A 20530-nucleotide genomic window follows, 5' to 3' on the forward strand; every position below is an offset into this window, starting at 1 on the left:
AAATTGCAGAACCTCCATCTATAGACCCAAATGTCTCCATTCCACTTTACATTAGCTCACCACCGCCCCCAGGTGGGAAATTATATGCTTGCAATAACATTTTCCACAGTATTTTATTTACATAACATAGACTGGGTTCTTATATGTAGGCTATGGTTCACACCCGAAATACCCAACTCAATACAATATTCAACAATTATTCCCATGTTTGACCTTTTCCTCCAGTTTGCAACAATAGGGAAAATATGCCAAATGTGCATTTTAACTGCGAATCCTGTACGCTACTGACCACAGTCACACATACTCGAAGATGAAATAGTACAATTGCACAGTTTAAAAAAAATTACTCTAAAACACGTTCAAAACCATGTTTGTGTTGATCTTCCATTGTAGAGGATGGAGGCCCACCACGCGTGACGTCAGCAGCGGCAGAGTCAGAGAGCTTCCACCTACTGTTCTAGTCTCCCGGTTCATCATTGCCATATCGCGGAGGATAGAATACCATCCAGGGTTTGCGCAGTCGAACCGAGTCCCTGCACCAGTCATGGCGGCGCCGTTAGCCCACTTCGACGAGGACTGGCAGGATTTCAATGAATTCAAGGCGGCCTCCGGGTCGCCGAACCGACTGGACCAGCTGAACTCGAACATGGCTGATACGGGACTGGTGGATGATTTCTCAGACCTCGACAGCTTCTCGGGGGATATATGCAGCTTCACATCAATGGAGGACCTTGTCCACGACTTCGATGAGAAGCTGACAGTTTGCTTTCGAAATTACAACACCAAGACTGAAAACATAGCCCCTATTAAACCTATCACAGAAGATAACTTCCTCAAAGACGACGAGTGAGTGTGAATTTTGTAGCTACTACTTTATCAGTTAAGCATTTATAGTTTTAACGTCTACAATCTCAAGCTAGTTAGTTAGCATACCATTGCTAATGTGAACCTGCTGCTAGCTAGCCATTTTACAAAAGGGTTGTTAATGTTAGGTAGCTAGCCAATGTTATTTGGAATGCATGTAAATCCGTAAAGATAGCTTAGAAAACCAGGACTTCAAGAGAAGAGCCTTCAAGATAAGCTTAAGTGTTTTGTTGTTTGTTAGCAGGTAACATTAGTTTAAACACATTAGCTGAGCAGTGTTTTCAAAGTAGCAAGCTAAGTTAGCTAGCACCTAGCTACCCAATTTAAGTTAGTAAATAACTTGATAGTTAGTTTCACATGTCACATGCACAAGTACAGTGACATTACTTTCTTGCAAACTCAAAACCCAACAATACAATCATTAATAACAATGTAATACTAGAAAAAACACACGAGAAATATGAAGAACGCAATAAGTAAGTAAAGCATACTAACGTTATATACATACCCCAGTTCCAATACCATATTTACAATGTCAGCGATACTAGAGTGGTGGAGGTGGATATGTTATAGGTGTAAAGTGACTGGAAAACAGGATATAAAATAGAGTAGCAGCAGCTTCTATGTGAGTGGGCGTGCGTGTGTTTAGACTAATGTGCATATTATGTGTGAGTGAGTGTGTAGGGCCCTGGTGAGTGTGCATAGAGACAGTGCAAAATTAAAACGTCTATAAAGTTAACTCCGATTGTTTGTGTAGCTATTTTGTTAGCTATTTAGCAGTCTTGTTGATTGGGGATGAAAGCTGTTCAAGAGCCATACCGCCTGATATAGATGTCCTGGATTAGAGGTTGACCGATTATGATTTTTCAACCATACCGATTATTTGAGGACCAAAAAAAGCCGATACCAAATAATCGTCCGATTTTTTTATTTTGTTTTTTTTACTTAACTTACTTTACTTTTACTTAATATAATACATAAATAAAATCTATTTAGTCTCAAATCAATAATGAAACATGCTCAATTTGGTTTAAATAATGCAAAAACACAGTGTTGGAGAAGAAAGTAAAAGTGCAATATGTGCCTTGTAAAAAAGCTAACGTTTAACTTCCTTGCTGAGAAAATATGAAAGCTGGTGGTTCAGTATTCCCAGTTCTTCAATATTCACAGTTAAGAAGTTTTCGGTTGTAGTTTATTATAGGAATTATGACGCGTCAACTATTTCTCTCTATACTATTTGTTTTTCATATACCTTTGACTATTGGATGTTCTAGTAGGCACTTTAGTATTGCCAGTCTAATCTCAGGAGTTGATAGGCTTGAAGTCATAAACAGTGCTGTGCTTCAAGCATTGCTAAGAGCTGCTGGCAAACGCAGTAAAGTTTGAATGAATGCTTGCGAGCCTGCTGCTGCCTACCACCGCTCAGTCAGACTGCTCTGTCAAATATCAAATCATAGACTTAATTATAATATAATAAACACAGAAATACGAGCCTTTGGTCATTAATATGGTCAAATCCGGAAACTATCATTTCAAAAACAAAACATTTGTTTTTTTAGTGAAATACGGAACCGTTCCGTATTTTATCAAACGGGTGGCAAACCCTAAGTCTAAATATTGCTGTTACATTGCACAACCTTCAATGTTATGTCATAATTACGTAAAATTCTGGCAAATTGTTCACAACGAGCCAGGTGGCCCAAGCTGTTGCATTATACCCTGACTCTGCGTGCAATGAACACAAGAGAAGTGACACAATTTCCCAAGTTAATATTGCCTCCTAACATGAATTTCTTTTAACTAAATATGCAGGTTTAAAAAAATATACTTCTGTGTATTGATTTTAAGAAAGGCATTGATGTTTATGGTTAGGTACATTCGTGCAACGTTTGTGCTTTTGTTAAATCATCACCTGTTTGGCGAAGTATGCTTTGATTTGATGATAAATTAACAGGCACCGCATTGATTATATGCAACGCAGGACAAGCTAGTTAACTACACATGGTTTATGATATTACTAGGTTAACTAGTGATTGTCAAGATTGATTGTTTTTTATAAGATAAGTTTAATGCTAGCTAGAAACTTACCTTGGCTCCTTGCTGCACTCGCGTAACAGGTGGTCAGCCTGCCATGCAGTTCCTCGTGGAATGCAATGTAATCGGCCATAATCGGCGTCCAAAAATGCCGATTACCGATTGTTATGAAAACTTGAAATTGGCCAATTAATCAGTCAAAATCTATCCTGGATGGCAGGAAGCTCGGCCCCAGTAATCTACTGGGCTGTCCGCGCCTTGCGATCGAGGGCGGTACTATTACCATACCAGGAAGTGATGCAGCCAGTCAAGATGCTCTCAATGGTACAGCTGCATAGCTTTTTGAGGATTTGAGGGCCCATGGCTAACTTTTTCAACCTCCTGAGGGGGAAGAGGCGCTTTCACGCCTCCTTCACAACTCTGCGTGTGTGTTTGGACCATTTTAAGTCTTTAGTGATTTGGACATAGAAGAATTTGAAGCTCTCGACCTGCTCCACTGCAGTCCCGTTGGCGTGCTCGCCCCCTTGTTTCCTGTAGTCCACGATCAGATCCTTGGTCTTACTGACGTTGAAGGAGAGGTTGTTGCTCTGGCACCCCACTGTCAAGTCACTGTCCTCCCTGTAGGCTGCTTCATCGTCGCCGGTGATCAAGCCTACCACCGTTGTGTCGTCAGCAAACTTGATGATGGTGTTTTGAGTCATGCGTGGCCACACAGTCGTGGGTGAACAGAGAGTACAGGAAGGGACTAAGCACAAACCCCTGTGGGACCCCGGTGTTGAGGGTCAGCGTGGCGGTGATGTTGCCTACCCTCACCACCTGGGGTTGGCTAGTCAGGAAGTCCAGTTGCAGAGGGAGGTGTTCAGACCCAGAGTCCTAAGCTTGGTGACGAGCTTGGAGGGGATGGTGGTGTTGAACGCTGAGCTGTAGTCAATGAACAGCATTCTCACATGGGTATTCCTCTTATCTAGGTGGGTGAGGGCAATGTGGAGAACAATTGAGATTGTGTCATTTATAGATCTGTTGAAGCAGTATGCAGATTAGAGTGGGCCTAGGGTGGCTGGGATGGTGGAGTTAAGGTGTGCCATAACCAGCCTCTCGAAGCATAACCGGCCTCTCTTGATTACAGAAGTGAGTGCTACAGGGCGGTAGTTATTGTGGTATGAAACCTTCAAGTTCTTAGAGACAGGAATGATGGTGGTCATTGGGACAAGGAGAGGGTGAAAATTACTGTGATATCTGCATTGCATGATTTTGTAAACAGTCCCTCCTTTCACATTAGTGACTTCAAAATATTAGCTAGGCTACCATTTTCTCATGCATTAGCTATGCACAGCAATTCAATTTCCCAATTCTGGCACTGTAGCTAGTTATTGTATTGATTACTGACTTTGATCTGCATCATAGACTCATCTGAGTCTGTCTAAATTGACAGGACAGAACAGATAAGGAGTCTGGGCAGTTGTCCATTGACTCACTGTTGATGAACCAGATCTTCATTTATTTACTGTGACATTTAAACAAATTCACACACACACAGGGTTTCATACACAGAGGTAAATCTTCGTAATTGTTTTTGAAAGGGCACGCTTCAGCTTAGTCTGATTTAATCTGGCAGTAATACACAATTAATGGGTATATACAGCCTGAAACGAATCCCTGCAAAATCGTGTAAATGTACCTTACAAACCAGAATTTTGAATAAAATTACATTTAAACTTTACTGGTTGAGACAATATCTCCAGGAAAGTATTGTTTACCTGACTGTTTAGATCGATGGTGGGTATATGGTGCTTCAACCTGGTCTCAGAGCATTTCTTATTATTCTGTATGTAAATCTGAGACACTCCATTTAGTTGGTGGATGTCATTCATCCATTTCGTATAATATGTTACGAATTACAATTCTTAGGTTACGAATTTGCAAACCCTACAATCTGTTACAAATGTGCAAAACTTATATTTTACAAATTACAATTTGTTGTTACTAACGTTAGTTAGGTGGCTAAGTGGGTAATGCTAACGTTAGCTAGATGGCTAATGTTAGCGGGCTTAGGGGAAGGGTTAGCGAAAGGGTTAAGGTTAGGGAAAGGTTAGCTAACATGCTAAAGAAAATGCTAAAGTGGTCCGTGATGATATTTGAAAAACGCAACCGTTGGTTTGCTAGACATTCGTGTTATACGTCCACCCATCCACCTCGACCAATCGTCCTCCTTTCCTTTTTGCCTTAAATAACCTTCTATCTTATATAACCAAACATAACATATACTAATTTAAGTGTCCCGGATTTACGTGTACTATGTTACATCTAACCTATGAGACCAAGCTTGGTGGTTCGGCAGCAAGGTAAAATTTGTTTTATATTGGATATTCGGTTTTCTCAAGTTAATAGCTATTGAACCAAGCATGCCATCACAATGAACATTTAATATTCTGAATCCAAATAAACAACTTTTTTTTCCCATTGTCATGGCATGCTTGGTTCAATAGCTATTGAAGAGACAGAACTGAATATCTAATATAAAACTAACATTAACATATACAGTGCCTTCAGAAATGATTCATACCCCTTGACCATAGATTCCACATTTTGTTACTATAGCCTGAATTCAAAATGGATTAAAAAAAAAAAAAATCTTACCAGTCTACACACAATACCCCATAATAACAAATTGAAACCCATGTTTTTAGAAATTGTAGCACGTTTATTGAAAATGAAATACAGAAATATCTCATTTACATAAGTATTCACACCCCTGAGTCGGTACTTTGTAGAAGCACCTATGGCAGCAATTACAGCTAAAAGTCTTTCTGGGTAAGTCTTTAAAAGCTTTTCACACCATAATTCTTCAAGCTCTTTCAAATTGGTTGTTGATCATTGCTTGTCAACCATTTTCAAGTGTTGCCGTAGATTTTCAAGTAGATTGAAGTCAAAGCTGTAAATTGGCCACTTGGGAACATTCACTGTCTTCTTGGTAAGCAACCCCAGTGTAGTTTTGGCCTTGTTTTAGGTTATTGTCCTGCTGAAAGGTGAATTAATCTCCCACTATCTGATGGAAAGCAGACTGAACCAGGTTTTCCTCTAGGATTTTGCCTGTACTCAGCTCTATTCCATTTATTTTTTTATCCTGAAAAACTCCCCAGTCCTTAATGATTACATGTGTACGCATAGCATGATGCACCCACCACTATGCTTGAAAATATGGAGTGGTACTCTGTATTGTGTTGTATTGGATTTGCCTCAAACATAACACTTTGTATTAAGGGCAAAGGTAATTGCTTTGCCACATTTTTTTTAGGAAGGTTAAAATCTCACCTTTCTGGTAAAAAATAGTTATAAATGGCTGAGGTGTACTGACTTTTGAGGACACAAGCTCAAGTACACAGTACAAATATGATACAAATAAGAAAATGACATTTTATATTATGTATTTCCTATTCAACAAAACTATATCGATAAGGCTTGAAATTACTTATATGCTTTCTAAATATAGTATATTGAAATTATAAACACGACTAACTATAAGATTTCACCTTCCTTAAAATACATAAATGTGCATATTTTCTGAAGGTCTCGCTTGATCAAAACGTCTGCCCCCATCGCTGTGAACGTCTGAGCTCTATCTTGGCTTCCTGAACTTGTTAGGAACTCTCCTTTCATCTCATATTAATCTTGTCCGTCTATGACAGTGTTTTTTAAATTTAGAATCTATTAATTATTTTACATGAATTGCTGTGAATCGACCTCAATGTGCTACCGTGATGAAACCACTCTCCTGCTGTGCTACGATGTAACAACTAAAGGCATGTGCTTTGTCAGTGGCTGTGATGTAGGGTTCCGCCAGGAGTTGGACAGTCGGAAGAGCGGATGAAACGGTAGGAGGAACATCCCAGCTTCAAGTGGTAAACAATACATTCCTGTGGATATTTTCTCTCACATTTCGAGCAGCTGAAGAACAAACCGCACAAACAACTTAAAAAATGTGAAGCGTTGCTTAATCGCTCAGCGCTAACACACATACACACACACACACACACAGTCAGATGCACACACAAAGATTGTGTCAGTTGAAATGGACAGTCTTCTATGTTGCTTCAGTTGCTCTTGAGTCACATCCAAATAATCTTGGGGAAACACTGCACTCTTTTACAGTAAGATGAGCTCCCATATGTAAGCCTTAACTGAACAATCCCTGTTATCTTAGAATGGGGTTCTTTTTTTATAATAGTAACACATGTTATAATAAGGGTAGCTAGGCTATCAATATCCTTTTGACTCATCAACAGCATGGTCTGACTTCAGCATAGTCAGTGTCACCTTCCTAAAATGGCCTCCTAGGCTGTCACACTCAATAAAGATACAGCAGTGACATTGTCAGCTCCGTTTTGGTCAAAAATATCAATTTCCATGAAAGAAGAGTTAAATTCCCACACAGACACGCACACGTACACACAGAGGGCTCATATACACACAGCGATTAGGGTGAGGAGGATGTGTTGGTGAGGGAAACAGAGGAAGGTGGAGGGGTAGTTTGGATAGAAGCCTTTGCAGGGCTGAAAGAGCAGTGCACCGAGGGCAGCGGAGTCCTTTCATGAGTGACTGCCCTTTTTGGAGGACGTGCCTTGCCTACTAACAAGCTCTACTGTAGCTGGCTAATGACCTAGCTCCAAGCAGAGATGCACAGTGAGGATGACATGGAGACAGGAAGGACTGTGCGTGTGTGTTCATATATCGATGTGCTTTAGGGAAAAGTTTCATGATCAACTTTCCTTGGCGTAGGACTACCCATGGAGATACACAGAGAGCCACTGGCCACATAGAGGCTTTTGTGTGCTTGTTCTCGTTTATGCAGGGGTTGCATGTGTGTGTTGTTGACGGCCTAAAAATATAGAATGCCAGAATCACAGGGTGACAGCCTCAGGCCCAAAGCATTTCCTGCCACCATTGCCCCATTTAGAGAACCTATCCTTGAACTGTGTGTTGTTGATGATAATGATGCTTTGTTAGTAAGAGAGGGATGGAGAGACTGGGGTTATATGAAGAACACACGTGTGTGTGTGTGTGTGTGTGTGTGTGTGTGTGTGTGTGTGTGTGTGTGTGTGTGTGTGGCAAACTCTCTGATGCAAAACCTTTCTGACACATGGGTTCACAGTGCCCATCCTCGCATCGCTCGCAGCAGTCCTGGTCAGACACACACACTCATCCTCACATTGCACATGTTCACTCCCATTGTGTAGCGGGATCTATGTACAAAATGTATTCTGTATTTCCTGTAGTATAGCACAAAGCAAAGCCCTTTTGAGAAAAGACTTGGACAATAATTTATTCCTCTATTCCTCTATTCCTGCTCTCTTATCAGGCAGAGACGAGCTGTGTCAGGGACAGAGGGGTGTGTGTGTGTGTGTGTGTGTGGGTGGTGAGGAAAGAGGATGACACACTACTGCCAACTAATGCTATGTCACTGGGGAAATGTTTCATGTGCAGTGTAACATTATCTGTCTTCCTCGTTTTTCTCTCCTTCTTTCTCTCATCCCCTTTCTCTTCATTCCCCTCACCATTTCTCTTCCACGTACTTTCTCTCGCTCTCCCACTCAGGGTGTGGAATGCTCTGACCGATAACTATGGCAACGTGATGCCAGTGGACTGGAAGACATCTCACATTCGCTCCCTGCATCTCCCCACACTCAACCTCTGCAAGCAGGGGGTAAGACACACACACCCATAGGCAAACACTTACACACATGATCTGCACCTCCCCACTCTCTGTACACATTCCCCCGCTCAGCACACCTGTTCGTTAGCTCAGCCAAGCTGACTCTCATCTCCATTTTTGCTCTCTCCCTCCCTATTTATCCATCTTTTTGCCCTCTTCTCTCTCTCTTCCTCTGATGGACAGAAGCTGGACAACATGCCTCTGGACCTGTCTGATGATGAGGAGCTGAGGGAACAGATGGACATGCACTCCATCATTGTGTCCTGCATCAACGATGAACCGCTCTTCACTGCCGAACAGGTACACACACACACACACACACAAACACACTTGACAGACAACATACACACTCATTCTCTTTCTATCACATCTCAAATTCACCACACTCTACTACTTACAAAGCCACACTCTTAACACAAGCTATGCGTGTGTGAGTTGCAGGTGATCGAGGAGATTGAGGAGATGATGCAGGAGTCTCCAGACCCAGAGGATGATGAGAGCCCGTCCCAGTCAGACCTGTCCATGCTCTCCCAAGACCTCAGCAACCTCAAACGCTCCAGCTCCAACACCAGCTATGAGGACCGTGAGTTACTCCTAACTCTCATCAAATCACTAACAGCTCAAGTATAAACAGCTCCCTGCAGCTGTATTACACAACCCCATACATATATACTGAGTATACCAAACTTTAAGTTCCAAAAGGGATGCTGGCCCATGTTGACTCCAATGCTTCCCACAGTTGTCAAGTTGGCTGGATGTCTTTTGGGTGGTGGGCCGTTATTGATACACACAGGAAACTGTTGAGCATGAAAAACCCAGCAGCGTTGCAGTTCTTGACACAAACCGGTGTGACTGGCACATACTACCATACCCCGTTCAAAGGCACTTAAGTCTTTTGTCTTGCCCATTCACCCTCTGAATGACACACATACACAATTCATGTCTCAATTGTCTCAAGGCTTAAAAATCCTTCTTTAACCTGTTTCCTCCCCTTCATCTACACTGATTGAAGTGGATTTAACAGGTGACATCAATAAGGGATCATAGCTTTCACCTGGATTCACCTGGTCAGTCTGTCAGGGAAAGAGCCGGTGTTCTTAATGTTTTGTATATTTAGTGTATATACAACTGGACTGCAGATACAGGCTCACAGTGCCATTGTTACATAATAGACACTAGATACAACTGGACAGCAATTACTGCATACTTGTTATGTAACTTTAAATGCAAAACATATCAAGATGTAATGCAAACGTTTGGGACTGACCATGTTAGGATGGGATGTGTTATCCTGCCATGTGTTAATGGGGTTTGTCAAGCCCTATATAATTATGCGTTAGTATATTTATGTTCTAATCCCTACCTCCCAGGCTTGCGTCGTCTTTCGGTCTCAGAGCTGAGCGAGGCCTTGGAGGAGGTGGAGACTGCCATCAGGCGCTACAGTGAGGAGCTGATCCAGGCCCTGGCCCTGAGGGACGAGCTGGACTTTGAGAAGGAGGTGAAGAACAGCTTCATCTCGCTGCTCATCGACGTGCAGAATCGGCAGAAGGAGCACCGCGAGCTGCTCCGCAAGAAGAAGAAGATCAGGCCCACAGGCAGCGCTCAGAGGGCAGACAGGACACATGTCCCTGGGACGGTGAGCGAGATGGGCACCGATAGACACAGATTCGTACACATAGCATTGTATGAATTGAAATGCATATAATACACGTTGTGATGCACATACGTGCATAGATACAGTGGGATCTGAAGTTATTGACACCCTTAATAAAGATGAGCAGTACTGACAGTATAAAGTAAATAATGCAACTACTGAGCTATATTGTATGCCCAAATAATTTCCCAATTTATTATTTTATACTAATACAATTGTTCAGAGAAATAGATTTTGTTAAACAAGTCATAGTTTAACTCAAATGTAGTGGTCAAAATGATTGACCCCCCCCCCAAAGACTAAATAAAGTATTTGGTTCCATATTTCTATCACACAATGACTACATCAATATTTGTATTTTTTTGTTGTGCCCAATATATTTTTCTTTTATTTAACTAAGCAAGTCAGTTAAGAACAAATTCTTATTTTCAATGACGGCCTAGGAACAGTGCCTTGCTCAGGGGCAGAACGACAGATTTTTACCTTGTCAGCTCGGGGATTCGATCTTGCAACCTTTCGGTTAGTAGTCCAACGCTCTAACCACCTGCCGCCCCTAAATGAATGGTAATTAATGTATTGTGTCATTTTGGAGTCAATTGTATTGTAAATAAGAATAGTATATGTTTCTAAACACTTCTACATTAATGTGGATGCTACCATGATTACGCATAATCCTGAATGAATCGTGAATAATGATGAGGGGGAGGTTGGCATGTCTATTTACCATTCATTTCTATTGGGCACAAAATAATCAGAAAAAAATAAACCCAAAAACAAACTGCAAATGCATCCAACAAGTTTGTAGAGTCACAAGCTTGATGTAGTCATTGTTTGCTAGGAATATGGAACCAAATACTAAACTTTTGACTACTTTATAAGAATCTTTGGGTGGTCAATCATTTTGACCCCTACCTTTTTCAAGAAAAAAATTGGCTTGCTAAACAAAATCTCTTTCTCTGGGCAATTGTATTAGTATAAAATAACATAATTTCCCACATTTGTTTGAGCATACAATATAGTTCAGTACTTGAATTATTTATTTTATGTGGTCATTAATGCTCATCTTTATCAAGGGTGTCAATCATTTTGTACCCCACTGTTAGTGTATTGTGCACACGCCCTCATTCATACAGGCACACACCAAGGGAAGATGCATGCACTGGAAACAGAAGAAATGCATGAGAGACAGGCATGGAAGTGCAAAACAACACCCTGCAGTAGTTCTTTACTAACTTCTGCCACTCACCCTGCAGACCCTGTTGGGTCTCTCTTTCTGTCTCTCTCCTTCTGCTTTGTTCTACAGTCAGCTATTAGCCTACTATTTACTGATTACATGGTGAAAATGTATTTATTTACATCATTACATTGTCATTATTGGGCTTTGTTATATGCCATTTTGACATGTCTTTGTAAATACCAGCTGAAAACAGGACAGTAAAATAAAGCACCTTGTAGGTCTGAATTCACCTTTCCATTGTTTTTGTCCAATCTGAACTGTTGGACTTCCGTGTGGATAATTTGTCCTTTTCGGAATCAGAAATGATGGCAGGTTGAATCCAGTTCTATACCCCTCTTCTTATTCTCCTGCTCTCTAGAGGTCTCATGTCTTTTTGGAGGGTTTCTCATTCTTTCTCTGGTAGTTTTATCTCTCTTGCATTCTCTCCCTCCTCTCCCTTCCTCTAGCGCTTCACTATGGAAGGGCTGTCCACTGTCATTCAGAACGGCCTCCGTCAAACTTTCGGCATCACAGGAGGGGACAAACAGGTGCCCCTCTCTCTCTCTCTAGCTATCCTCTCATCTTTTTTGACGTTTTTCTTGACAGTTCTTTTCTCTACAGCTTTTGCCGCTGCTGTGTTCTCCACATGCCCTCTTTATTTTACATTTTATTTTCAAGCCCTCCTTTCTGCTCTCTCATCCTCTGGCTCATTCTCTCTGTCCATCAAACACAAATTAAGCAGCTCTCCTTCTCAGCTTTCATATCCTTCTCTTTTTATGACTTGTTTTTTTTCTTCCCTTATCCTTTTCCTGTCTTGTTGACTGAGCATTTAGCCTTGAGATTGGCTGTAACTGGATGCTGAATCATCCAGTAGTGTGGACTCCTTATTTCCTGCAAACAAGCATCCTCCTATTACTAATGCCCAGTTGTCTCCCACCAAGCTAAAACCAACCAATGGCCTTAACCCAATCGCTCACCTACAGCCACACGCCAACCAATCACAACTTACTTTCACTCATTATTGGCTCAGAGTCGACCAATGACTCTCTCACTCTCAAATAATCAGTTTCTTGACTTCAACAATTCATACAAATGGTGATGGTAAGGTTTAGGGTTGTGACAGTCATGGAATTTTGGATGACTAGAAATGGCCAGCGAAATGACGAGGTCTCTTTTAATAACCGTTTGAATAGCACATTTTCCCTCCCCCCCTTTGCGCCTGATTGCATGTGCTGCCATGTAAATAGAATGAATAGAACGGGCCTCCGCATTCATGTCAATGATGGCATAATGGGTGGACTGGCGGCCATTGCAAGTGTACCCATAGGAGCAAAGCAGGAAGTGTACCCATCAATATGTGCTGTCATTTTTGATTCAACTCAACTGACATTACTTGAGCACTTCATTAAAAGGGGATCAATGGCAAATTTAGGGAATTTGTCTAACTGCCTAAACTTCTATGAATTAGTGTTGGACTATCTCAAAGTGCCCCTCCCCTGAGGAATACAGCAACTCTACTGACAGAAATTACATTCCGTCAGCGAACATACACTGAACAGTCGTTGCTTCTAAATGTTATCCCTTGCTAGCTAGCTAGCTAGCTAGCTAGCTAGCCAACTACGAGTAACTTCCAGTCACGTCAAACATTGCATCCAAAATAACAACAGTAGCTGCATTTGTTTAAGCTGTTTTCTAGTGACATTTATTTGGATACATCCATAACAATGAGCTAATGAGGCATGATTTCGCCTGGCATAGAAAATGTGCTCTCTCATCAGGAAACTGTTTTTCAGAGGAGCTAGCCAACAACACAGCTAACACAGTCACTTCAAACTGAAGCTGGAAAGACTGCAAACTAGCTGCACTTCATTTCGTTTGACCTTTTTTCAATTTACATTTCTTTGTATATATCCATACAAATTATGCCATCTGATTCATGATTCCGACTGGCTGAGAAAAGATGCCTGTCTGTCTTGTCCCTGCACGTTCAGTACTATATTGAGTAATTTAAACTGAAACAGCGCATCCCGAATGGCTGGAGGCAGTAAACAATGTCCCAGGCCAACTGTGATTTACAACCTGAGAGCAATTGTACTACCAAGAAAAATATTGGTGAATTATATTATTCATGTATTGATATGCATCCATCTATTCTGCATCCATATACATTGCCTTATTCTGTCATAGAATTCTGAGTCAAATATAACCTATTTTTAAAATCTCTTAATTTAGTTTTGTATCATAAACTGGGAATTGTATATTTTTTATGGATATTATGATTGTCTGCAAAGTAGTTAAAATGCTGTTTGTTCCAATTGAAAGTTAAGATTCACCCATTTTGAATGTTATTTCATATTTGTGCATCACTGAGTGACGTTCTATCGATTCCCTGGGTCGTTTCATGTTTTGATGTGCATCTGAGCTATTTGTCGTTCAAGCAGGCAGAACTACAGATGAGTTTTGAATCATATACAAAATTCTTAACTTTCTCTTTTATCATGGTGCAGTTTCTTTTTCTTTCTGTTCAACCTTTTTGTCATTTTTTTTATCCCCCCTCCATCCTTTGCCTTCCCTCTCTCCTGTGTCTTGTTCTCTCCTCTCATTCTGTGGTTGTGACGTGTGTTTCTCGCTCTCAGTATCTGACCACAGTTATCCCCTATGAGAAGAACGCTGGCTCCCCCTCTGTGGAAGACCTTCAGATCCTCACCAAGAGTGAGTACTGACATGTTCCTGTTTATTACAACGTTGTATTATTTATTTTACAAACCACACTTTGTCTGTCAACTTTTTAAATCACCGTAGGCCAACTTATGAAAGCTGTAATGTGAAGACCGAAATGTCCTATTATGACCATGAAAGTAACTCATTCCCAAATCTATGTGTTTGTTTTTTTTTGCTCTTCCCTCCATGCAGTTCTGCATGCCATGCGGGAGGACAGTGAGAAGGTACCCAGCCTCCTAACAGACTACATTCTCAAAGGTACTCCCTCCGTACCAGTTACAAAACTCTTACTCCCGTTCAAAACACCACACATTACCGCACAAGGTGTACATTCTCCAAGGTACTCAATTACTTTGAGAAAACATTGCTCCCATTCAAAACAGAGCTTTTGTCTAGATTGACAGTCTCACTATGACCTTGTGCCTGAGAAAGATGCTGTAGGACACAAGGGTTCAGTTAGGGCACATGCTATTAGGAGGGTCTACTTCCAATGTGTTCTTTGTTCACTGAAGGCCTGCAGGGTTTTTCGGAGCCTTTCATCTTGACCTTTACCCTCCTTGTCTCTCGCCTCTGCTGCGCTCCTCTGTCGCTAGTTCTAGTATGAGAGCAGTGGACGTGGAGGTTTGTGAGCCACACACACACACACAATCACATGCATACAAGAAACGTGCGCACACACACAATGTGTGGAGAGCCCGCTCTCACACACCTCTGAGACGGCCCCCTTCACTGGCTCTGTGCTGTATTGTACCTGTGCTGTGATTGGGATTATGGTGTACACTTACTTTACTTACCCTCTATCTTACACACACTCCCTACTCACACACCCCCCCCCCCCCCCCCCCCCCCATCCATTCTTAATTGCTCTCCTCCATGTGGTAGATCATTTTAGGTTGACAGCTGTTTTCTGGGTGTTCTTCTTGTCCCTACAGTGCTGTGTCCCACATAGACCCAGTGGAGGAGCCACCTGTTCTACAACACTCTGAACACTCAAGGCATAAGCACTTTTTAAAAGTTTTTAGGAACTCAACTTACTGTCTCTGACCTCCAGGGGGCCCTCATTGATTTTGTTAGTCACTCTCACTCAGATATCAATAACATGGCATAAGTCATGGTAAAATGTCTTGAATTGTAGTAAATGATTCACCCCATGGTAAAATGGGTAGAAATGCAATAATGCCTCTCTGCCCCATGGCAAAAGTAGAATTGCATGAATTTTTCTTTGAAAATTGGTAAATGTTCTCTCTGCCCCATGGCAAAATGTGTAGAACTGCAGGAAATGATCTTTAAAACATGCATTTTTCTGACTGTCGTCAAGAGGGGTCCTATGAAACAAATTTGCCGCTCTTAGAGCCCCCAAAAGGCTAAAGCTGGCCCTGCACTCAGGAGCTGCAGAGTTATTGAACATACCAATGGAAGGAGAGTCACCCACCCCCCTAATAAGGTGGACTCTTCCTGATGGAGTATTTATTTTCTCCACGCCAACTTTTCCCGCAGCCTTTTGAGATTCACATTTTAATGCCTGTTTTACCTTATAATTTTCTCACCTTTTACGTGTAATCCTAAATGTTTTTTAATGTTGTAATGCTATAATCTCACAATAGTTTTAATGTCTTCTCTGCATGTTAGCGGTATTACTCTCCATTGTCTAAAGTGACTTGCAGTATTCATCTCCTATCCTCCGTTTGCACTGATGTGAAGGAACTGGAGATGGAAAACAAATTCCTCTACATTCACCTGCCTGCCTTTTCACATCAGTAAAGATTAGGGTGAGGAGACAAGGAGAAGAAGTCACTTGACAATTGGGATGCAGCTTTTCTCTGTTAAACTGGCCAATGCCCTCTGTGTGTATATATAGGAGGGATGGGGAAATAAGGCTTCTTGAACCAGTCTAACTACGGCGGGATCAGTCCAATGGGAGCTCGCCACTTTATCAGAGAGCTATTGGTTCAGAGCAATTCATGTTTGACAGACCATGGGATTAGTGGGGTTCAGAAGCCTTGTTTTCACCATCTCTTAGGTTTTATGTTTCATAAACCCCCTGAAGGGTTGTGTACGTCTTTGCATGCTGCTACATAGGATTAGGGAGCTACATCGGTCAAATGTTATAAAGCATTGTTTGTATACTACAATGTGAAATTGCACAGATGGAAAACATTTTTTTTTTAAGTGATAACTTCTCGAAAAAGGGAAAAATAATGACAAGTTAGTAAGAAGGTAACAAAGAACAAACTTGTACAGCTTTTTATTTTTCTGCAGTTTTAGAGAGATGAGGGACTTTTTACTGCCAGCAGTGTGTGGACACTTAATATGTCATCACCATTGTTATGTAAACACTAGCCGCCAACCTCTGGCCCCTCCTAGGGATGTCACATCATGACATTACCCTGTATACTTGCCTCATATCTCCTCTATAACGTACAGTATGTACAGTAAGTTAAGGGTTACAGCAATAATATTAGAATGTAAAATAATGGTTAAATTGCTGTGAGTTTATCCTGCTATGTTGTGTTTAGAACTAATAACTCTTTGATGTTGTGTAAAGGTTGGGGATCTAGTGATGACATGTTATCTTGTCTTGTCTAGTGGACGTAGCAACAGTAGTAGATCACCAAATCGTTGCATGTACTTATGTAGACAATTTAAAGGATGTAGGGAGGTTTCTGTACGAAAGCAGGAGAGATTCTTCAAACATAAATATTTCAAAAACCCATTGTCTACATCCACAACCACTAACCTTCAGCACTGTCTATAATATCACCTCTGTACAATCCTGTCAAATCATCAGCAGTAACTAAGCTCAGTGCACAATAATTACAATAACACACAAGCCCATCAGGTCTGGTCTATCACTACTCTCAGGTACACCCAGAGCATCGGTTCTACAGCAGCCAGCCTGTCCACAGAAGTACAGCATTATGGATCGTGTTAGGAAGAAGAGTGTAGATGTTGTTACGCCATGCTTGGGGATAATGTTGAAGCATTAGCAAGCCCATCATCCTACAGCTTGAGTAGCCATGTAGTAGTTTTTGTCTGTCCTAGGCCTGAGTAGTATTATAGTAACATCAGTGATAAGGTTTCAGACAAGTATCGGGTAGTACCTAGCTAAGTGGTCGTTGTAGCATCAGCTTGCAATAGCTCTGTACCAAGGCAGCCTGACACCTATAGACAGCAACTAGATATCCCAGGTGGGCTGCTGTAAGTCAATGGTAGTGCCAGTCCTCACTAGTAGAAGTCCGGTGTAGTTGGCGAGAATCATCGAGTCTAACGGAAGCTCTCTTTTCCCTGTATCAAAGTGTATGTTATGAAGAGATGTTGGGTTTTAGTTGAGGGTCTCAGAAGGCATCTTTCTTTAGTATGGGAAGCCAGCAAAGCCAGTAGACCTCTACGTACTGTACAGAATCATATGTAACTATCTTTCAACTGTAGCAAGCTTCAGAAGCATTCAGAACCCCAAGCATGTGCTGCATGCACTTTATTTACTTTTACTTCAAGTAAATAAAATGAATGATAAGGATTAAGGTCACACTAAAGGGATCCTTAGCATTGAACCACATTGTAATAATAAAGTTAAGCCGAACTGAAATGTATACTAGCTTGGGTGGGGTTTGGACTCCTTGAAACTGGAGTTGACTTGAGAACTAGTATTATTCTGGTTGTTTTGGAGTGGCATGGGGTTGTCACGGAGATCAGAGAAGGTTATTGACTCAGGCTGAAGCTCCACCCCTCGTCGCATGGTCCCTCTATTTTAGCAGACATATCAGCGTAAATCCACTCTTTATCTAGAGATTTATATTTATATAGACACAAGCAACAAATAAGGCTGCCTTTGTAAATGCCAGAACTTTTGTATAATAGAATCTACTCATTTATTTTTAATGCAATATACTTCTTCCCCCATTTTGGGTTTTATGTTTACTTGTCTTGTTGTCATGAGGTACTAAAGTACATTAATTTATTCAGTAAATGTTTGTTTTGTAACTATATCGACTGTAGTGGTACAAACTTTTTGTGCCAGAATTACATTGGAACTCATTTCAAATAAAATAATGTTTACTTTGGTGTCATGCTATTGGTTTGTAAGTGCATCCATGATGATCAATAATTGGTATTAAATCACCTTTTTACTCTACTTGAAGTTACTATCAAAATACATTGGTCCACACTTTTAATAGATGTAAACAGAAAATGTGCAGAAACTTATCAAAAGGCATTCTTACATGCAGAGCAACAGCAAGTCAATGTTCAAATATGTTTTATATAAAATGACAAATGGCATTCTCTTCTCTTTCTATGTTAGGTCAGTGTAGCTATAAGAATCAATCTGAATTGAAATGGATGCCTTAATACTGTTAACTGAAACAAGGACATTTTATTCTCTCGGTGTAACAGGCAGCTCTTCTCTCTATCAGCCCTCTACCTCCTTGGCAGTCTTCTCCTATTTCATGGAAGCGCTCATTCATCTGTCCCAGAATTATGTCAGTCTGGCTCCCAAGAAAAGTCATTTTCTTAGATAATCTGAAGTGAGTCATTTATTTGGTTGATGTGAAGAAGCAGTAAAACCAAACTGCACAACGTTGCAGTCATAGCCAAATAAGAATAGTTCTAAGCAGTGGCGACCTGTCATTCAGGGCAGGTGGGGCAGAGCTTAAAAATATATATGTATGACAATTTTCTTTGCATGTTTTTCATGTTTTGGTATTAATTCATGTCACATATCAGTTTGCAAACAATGTAAAAATAAATAATATTCATTGAATGAATAAAGCTGCATACAAACATGATCTCTTTCTTGAGTATGGCAGCTCCAAAATGCAGGTGTTTCAGCCTAGCTCAGTGCTTTCTGTGGTGTAGGGGCGAGGGGGAATACATTTTCAACGGTCATCCAACTCTGAATTCCAAGTCGGCAACTCAGACTTCTTTCTAAGGCTCCGACCTGAAGATCACTGACACCATGATTAAAACCTTTTTTTTTTTTTTGAGTTCCCAGTTGTCTTGAAAGCACCATAAATCCAGAGAATGCCAGACTGATGACAAAGTTCAATGACAAAGTTTGCCCACAAGAAGGACCTCCGCACCACCTTCCTGTTCAAGTGAGCACAGCACAACAATGGTCCAAACATATGTCTTGTATACTGCTGGGGTCAATGTAAATAGTCCGGGTTGCCATTTGATTAATTGTTCAGCAGTCTTATGGCTTGGGGGTTGAGCCTTTTGGACCTAGACTTGGCGCTACAAAACCGCTTGCAGTGCAGTAACAGAGAACAGTCTATGACTTGGGTGACTGGTGTCTTTGACAATTTTTGGGGCCTTCCTCTGGCACCGCCTAGTATATACAGTTGAAGTCGGAAGTTTACATACAGTTAGGTTGAAGTCATTAAAACTAGTTTTTCAACCACCACAAATTTCTTGATAACAAACTATAGTTTTGGCAAGTCGGTTAGGACATTTACTTTGTGCATGACACAAGTAATTTTTCCAACAATTGTTTCGAGACAGATTGTTTCACTTATAATTCACTGTATCACAATTCCAGTGGGTCAGAAGTTTACATACACTAAGTTGACTGTGCCCTTAACCAGCTTGGAAAATTCTAGAAAATGATGTCATGGCTTTAGATGCTTCTGATAGGCTAATTGACATTGTTTGAGTCAATTGGAGGTGTACCTGTGGATGTATTTCAAGGCCTACCTTCAAACTCAGTGCCTCTTTGCTTGACATCATGGGAAAATCAAAAGAAATCAGCCAAGACCTCAGAAAAAGAATTGTAGACCTCCACAAGTCTGGTTCATCCTGGGAGCAATTTCCAAACGCCTGGAGGTACCACGTTCATCTGTACAAACAATAGTACGCAAGTATAAACACCATGGGACCACATAGCCGTCATACCGCTCAGGAAGGAGACACGTTCTGTCTCCTAGAGATGAACGTACTTTGGTGCGAAAAGTGCAAATCAATCCCTAAACAACAGCAAAGGACCTTCTGAAGATGCTGGAGGAAACTGGTACAAAAGTATCTATATCCACAGTAAACAGTCCTGTAGTGTCCGCGTCATCTGACCACTAACGTACTGAGCAAGTCACCGGTACTTCCTGCTTTAGTTTTTGCTTGTAAGCACGAATCAGGACGATAGAATTATGGTCAGCTTTGCCAAATGGAGGGCAAGGGAGAGCTTTGTATACATCTCTGTGTGTGGAATAAAGTTGCTCTAGAGTTTTTTTTCTTCTGGTTGCACATGTGACATGCTGATAGAAATTAGGCTACAACAGATTTAAGTTTCCCTGCATTAAAGTTCCCGTCTACTAGGAGCACCGCTTCTGGACGAAAATGT

At 41.1% G+C, this 20530-nt stretch overlaps 1 protein-coding gene across 3 annotated transcripts; it reads left to right on the top strand.

The window, feature by feature from the left end:
* The first annotated feature begins 121 nt into the window (after positions 1-121).
* Positions 122-18271, top strand: LOC115191705 (fasciculation and elongation protein zeta-2). Of its 3 annotated transcripts, XM_029749571.1 has the most exons (9): positions 127-846; positions 8491-8599; positions 8792-8908; positions 9050-9191; positions 9979-10244; positions 11946-12026; positions 14115-14190; positions 14392-14457; positions 15132-18271. In XM_029749571.1, the coding sequence occupies exons 1-9, from the start codon at positions 368-370 to the stop codon at positions 15146-15148; spliced, it is 1353 nt and encodes a 450-aa protein (XP_029605431.1). In that variant the 5' UTR covers positions 127-367; the 3' UTR covers positions 15149-18271. The 3 variants fall into 3 exon arrangements, with proteins under 3 accessions (XP_029605414.1, XP_029605431.1, XP_029605422.1); XM_029749554.1 differs by lacking the exon at positions 15132-18271 and having other exon boundaries at positions 122-846; positions 14392-15039; XM_029749562.1 differs by lacking the exons at positions 11946-12026; positions 15132-18271 and having other exon boundaries at positions 14392-15039.
* Positions 18272-20530: the final 2259 nt, after the last annotated feature.

The sequence above is a fragment of the Salmo trutta genome, chromosome 1 (assembly GCF_901001165.1).
Source record: "Salmo trutta chromosome 1, fSalTru1.1, whole genome shotgun sequence".
NCBI classification, from domain to species: Eukaryota; Metazoa; Chordata; class Actinopteri; order Salmoniformes; family Salmonidae; genus Salmo; species Salmo trutta.